At 59.1% G+C, this 4,178-nt stretch overlaps 1 protein-coding gene across 1 annotated transcript; it reads left to right on the top strand.

The window, feature by feature from the left end:
• Positions 1 to 2,932: 2,932 nt before the first annotated feature.
• LOC130587296 (uncharacterized) lies at positions 2,933 to 4,159 on the top strand (the record flags this gene model as incomplete). Its single annotated transcript, XM_057388272.1, is given in 3 exon segments — positions 2,933 to 3,112; positions 3,115 to 3,162; positions 3,609 to 4,159. Coding segments are annotated over 3 exon segments (464 nt in total), but the record flags the coding sequence as incomplete, so codon positions are not given.
• Between the last annotated feature and the right edge of the window lie 19 nt (positions 4,160 to 4,178).

Here is a 4,178-nt window from a genome sequence, read left to right as displayed (position 1 = left end):
ATTCCCAGGTAAATTCAGGATTTAGCACCACGAGTACAGGCTGAGCCCCTTTTCTATCCCATTCCCGGGAAAATCTGGGATTTAGGAGCACGAGTACAGGCTGAGCCCCTTTCCCATCTCATTCTCTGGGGAATGGGAGATTTAGCACCACCAGGGCACGGCTTCTTTCCATCCCATTCCCCCGGAGAAATCCGGGATTTAGGACCACAATTGCAGGCACAGCCCCTTTTCCATGCCATTCCTGGGTAAATTCGGGATTTAGCACCATGAGGGCAGGCACGGCCCCTTTCCATCCCATTCCCGGGAAATCTGGGGCTCAGCACCCTCCCCACATCCCCGGTGGTCCTGCAGCAGGCACAGCCCCTTTCCATCGCATTCCTGGGGGAAATCCGGGGTTCAGCACCACGAAGGCAGGCACAGCCCCTTTCCTATCCCATTCCTGGGAAAATCTGGGATTTAGGAGCACGAGTACGTGCTGAGCCCCTTTCCCATCCTGTTCCTGGGGAAAATCCAGGATTTAGCACCACGAGGGCAGGCACAGCCCCTTTCCCATCCCATTCCCGGGAAAATCTGGGATTTAGGAGCACGAGTACAGGCTGAGCCCCTTTTCTATCCCATTCTCTGGAGAATGGGAGATTTAGCACCACCAGGGCACGGCTTCTTTCCATCCCATTCCCCCGGAGAAATCCGGGATTTAGGACCACAATTGCAGGCTGAGCCCCTTTCCCATCCTATTCCTGGGGAAAATCCAGGATTTAGGACCACAAGGGCAGGCACAGCCCCTTTCCATCGCATTCCTGGGGGAAATGCGGGATTTAGCACCACGAGGGCAGGCACAGCCCTTTTCCCATCCCATTCCCGGGAAAATCCAGGATTTAGCACCACGAGTACAGGCTGAGCCCCTTTCCCATCCTATTCCTGGGGAAATCCAGGATTTAGGACCACAATGGTAGGCTCAGTCCTTTCCCATCCCATTCCCGGGTAAATCCGGGTGTTCAGCACCACAAGGGCGGGTCCAGCCCTTTTTCCATCCCATTCCCGGGTAATTCTGGGTTCAACACCCTCCCCACATCCCCGGTGACCCTACAGCAGCAGGGATATGAGGCCGCTCGAGGCAGGGCAGCTCCATCTCACCCAAGCTTCATTCCTGCCTATTTTTGTCCCTCTCCCGGCCAGCTCGTTCCCGGGGGAGTTGATTTAATCGCCACCTTCCTCCCTGCCGGGCTGCGGTTGTGTGCGAGCCCTTGTTCGGGGTAATTACCGGGGCACGGTGCAAACCATCCCCCACCCCGAATATCCCTGCGGATCCATCCCAGAATGTCCTTGTCCCCAGGAACRGGCACGGAGGTGGCCAGGGATGAGCTGGAAGTGGTGCGGGGTGGCAGGAGCAAGAGTTCTCCCTGTGCCAGCCTTTCTCCTGCTGCTGCATCCGATTTTCCAGCTTTTTTTCCCAAATCGCTGCCCTTCAGGAAGGGGGATCTGTGATGAAGAGGCAGTTTTGCGGTTTTTAAATTCTGAAACTGCCCTGCAGGAAGAGGATCTGTGGTGATGGGGCTGTTCTGGGGTTTTTTAAGCCCTGAAACTGCCCTGCAAAGAGGTGATTTGTGGTGATGGAGCTGTCCTGGGGCTTTTAAGCCCTAAAACTTTCCTGCAGGGGGATGATGGGGCAGTTTTGGGCAGTTTGGCGGCTTTTAAGACCTGAAACTGCCCTGCAGGAAAGGAATCGGTGGTGATGGGGCAGACCTGGGGTTTTTAAGACCTGAAACTGCCCTGCAGGAAAGGAATCTGTGGTGATGGGGCAGTTTGGGGGGTTTTTAAACCCAGAAATTGCCCTGCAAGGAGGGGGATCTGTGATGATGAGGCCGTTCTGGGCAGTTTTGGAGGGTTTTAAGCCCTGAAACTGCCCTGCAGAAAGGGGATCTGTGGTGATGGGGCCATTCTGGGCAGTTTTGGGGTTTTTAAGCCCTGAAACTGCCCTGCACAAAGGGGATCTGTGGCGATGGGGCCATTCTGAGCAGTTTTGGGGTTTTTTAAGCCCTGAACACCCTCCAGACACCTCACAGCACAAAGCAGAGCAGCTCCCCAGCTCTGCTGGTGCCCAGGGCTCCAATTCCTTCTGGGAGTTTCACCCTCTGCTCCCTGCCCTGGGCACCTCTGGCTTCACTCAAGAGTTCCTGAACATCAGGATTTCACATCTGCCTTGGGATCAGGGCTGGGACCTGACAGAGGCCGGGGATGCAGCAGAGGGTGTGGASATTATTCACCCCCACCCCACGCCTGCACAGCCGCGGGGAGATGACAGCCGGCTCTCCTCGCCTCTCCGTGGAGCTCCGGGTTTCGGGAGGGATGGGAATTGCYTTTCTCCCATCTGGAGCTCACTTGCTCACTCTTCATTGGGATTTCATTTGAGTGCAATCCAGCTGGAGCTGCTGCATCTCCCTGGGTTGAGCYTCAAAATCTCCTCACCCGGTGCTGGGGTGGATTTTCCTTCTCACAAAACCCTCCCGGCACCGAAGCTCCGGCACCCAGGAGGGGTCAGCACCCTGGGGAGGGTGGAGAGGGTGGTCTGCTGGGGAAACTGAGGCACGTGGCTGAGTTTGGGCGGATTTGGAGCTGGGAATGGAGCAGCAGCGCTCCCTCTGCAGCATTTCCAGGCTCTGGCTGATCCCGGGGTGCAGCTGGGACCCCACACTTCCCTCATTATGCTCCTTTTAATTATCAGTAATTGCCCACCTTCCTCCTCGGCCCCGGTGTGTAGGATCCTTGTTTTACGGAGGAAAATGAAGTGTTTTGGGTCCCTCTCTGCCCTCCCCTCCCTTCCCCTCCCCTCCTGTAACAGGCAGGGCAATTACAGCTCTCCGCTCTCCCTCCTCCCCTGCCCAGCCTGTAATTTAGTTTTATAAAAAGTGCGGTCCGGCCCCTGTTGTGCAAGACGCTGCTATTCCGGGGGATGGGGAGAGGGATGGGGCGGCGGGGAGGGGGCTCGGGGAGGGTGGAGCCCCCCCAGACACCCCACATTCCCGCTGGGCACCCCACATTCCCCCTGGGCACCCCACATTCCCCCTGGAATGGGGCAGCGCTGCCTCTGCCTTCTCCCGGCTTTCTGCGAGGGGTGTTTGGCACCAGGATTTCTTCCATGGGGGATAACTCAGCTCCCTTCGGGTGTTTCTCGCCCCACGGAAGGGTCCTGCAGGGGTTTCTGCTGCTCCGGAGTGCAGGAGGATGAGGGGAGGTGGCAGCCAGCTCCCGCCGGGAAAACAGTGGCCCTTTCATGGGAAGGGGGATGAAAAATCCAGCTTGAGCTGCTGAGTGTAACCAGATCCCTTGGCTTTTTGGAGCAGGAATGTGGGACCTCGGGAGGGGTTTTTGGGATGGCGCTGCCGAGCCGCTGGCGCTGCAGCGGGGCCAGCAGCTGCGGAGCGGTGCAGCCCCGGTGCCCGTCCCGAGCAGCCCCAAACCCCGCTCGGGGCTCCAGCTATGCCCCGCTCCCGTTCGCAGCGGGGATTTGGTTCGGAAATCAGCCCCGAGCGGTGCCATGGGCAGTGTCCGCCGTGCTGTGTGTCCCGGTGACCTCGGGGCGCTCGGCTCTGACCCCGTTTCTCTTGCAGAGCCGGCCGAGCCTTCGCGCCCTCCGCCCAGGCCGATCCCGGTGGTGGCACCACCGGTGGCAGAACCCCGGCTTCCCGCCCGCCCCGCCGTGCCGAAGAAGGAAAAACCCCTGGAAGATGACAAATCCCCCAAAGTGCTGACGAAAGGCCCCCGGGCCGAGCTCTGCGGCGCTCCCGAAGCTGTGACATGTGAGTGTGGCATTCCCTGGGTGACAGCTCCGGGTTCCCGGGGCTGATGCCAGCTCAGCACCGGCGGGGCTCGTTCCAAAGCAGGGCAGAGGTGGGACCGTCTCCTCCTCGCTTTGTTCCTGCCCACATCAAAGCTTAAAGCGAGCGTGAGTCACCTGGAGAGGCGAAAGTGAAGGGCGGTGTCCGCCCGGGATGGCTCTCGCTGCCCCGGGAGAAGGAGCGGGGGCAGCCGGAGCTGTTTGGGGAAGGGTTGGGGTTCTCTGGGTGGGAACAGGGATGAGCCTGGCCTGGGAATGGAGCATCCCCAAAACCCCCGTGGGAGAGAGGAGAAACCCCCAAAAAGGGATTTTGTGGGCACAGCCGTGGGATTTTTCATGGGTT

This window comes from Malurus melanocephalus, unplaced genomic scaffold, assembly GCF_030028575.1.
Source record: "Malurus melanocephalus ecotype Western Australia unplaced genomic scaffold, MMel_1.1 scaffold_1723, whole genome shotgun sequence".
Classification (NCBI taxonomy): Eukaryota; Metazoa; Chordata; class Aves; order Passeriformes; family Maluridae; genus Malurus; species Malurus melanocephalus.
The sequence above is the reverse complement of the archived record's forward strand: the minus strand, read 5'-3'. Positions and strand labels throughout refer to the sequence as shown.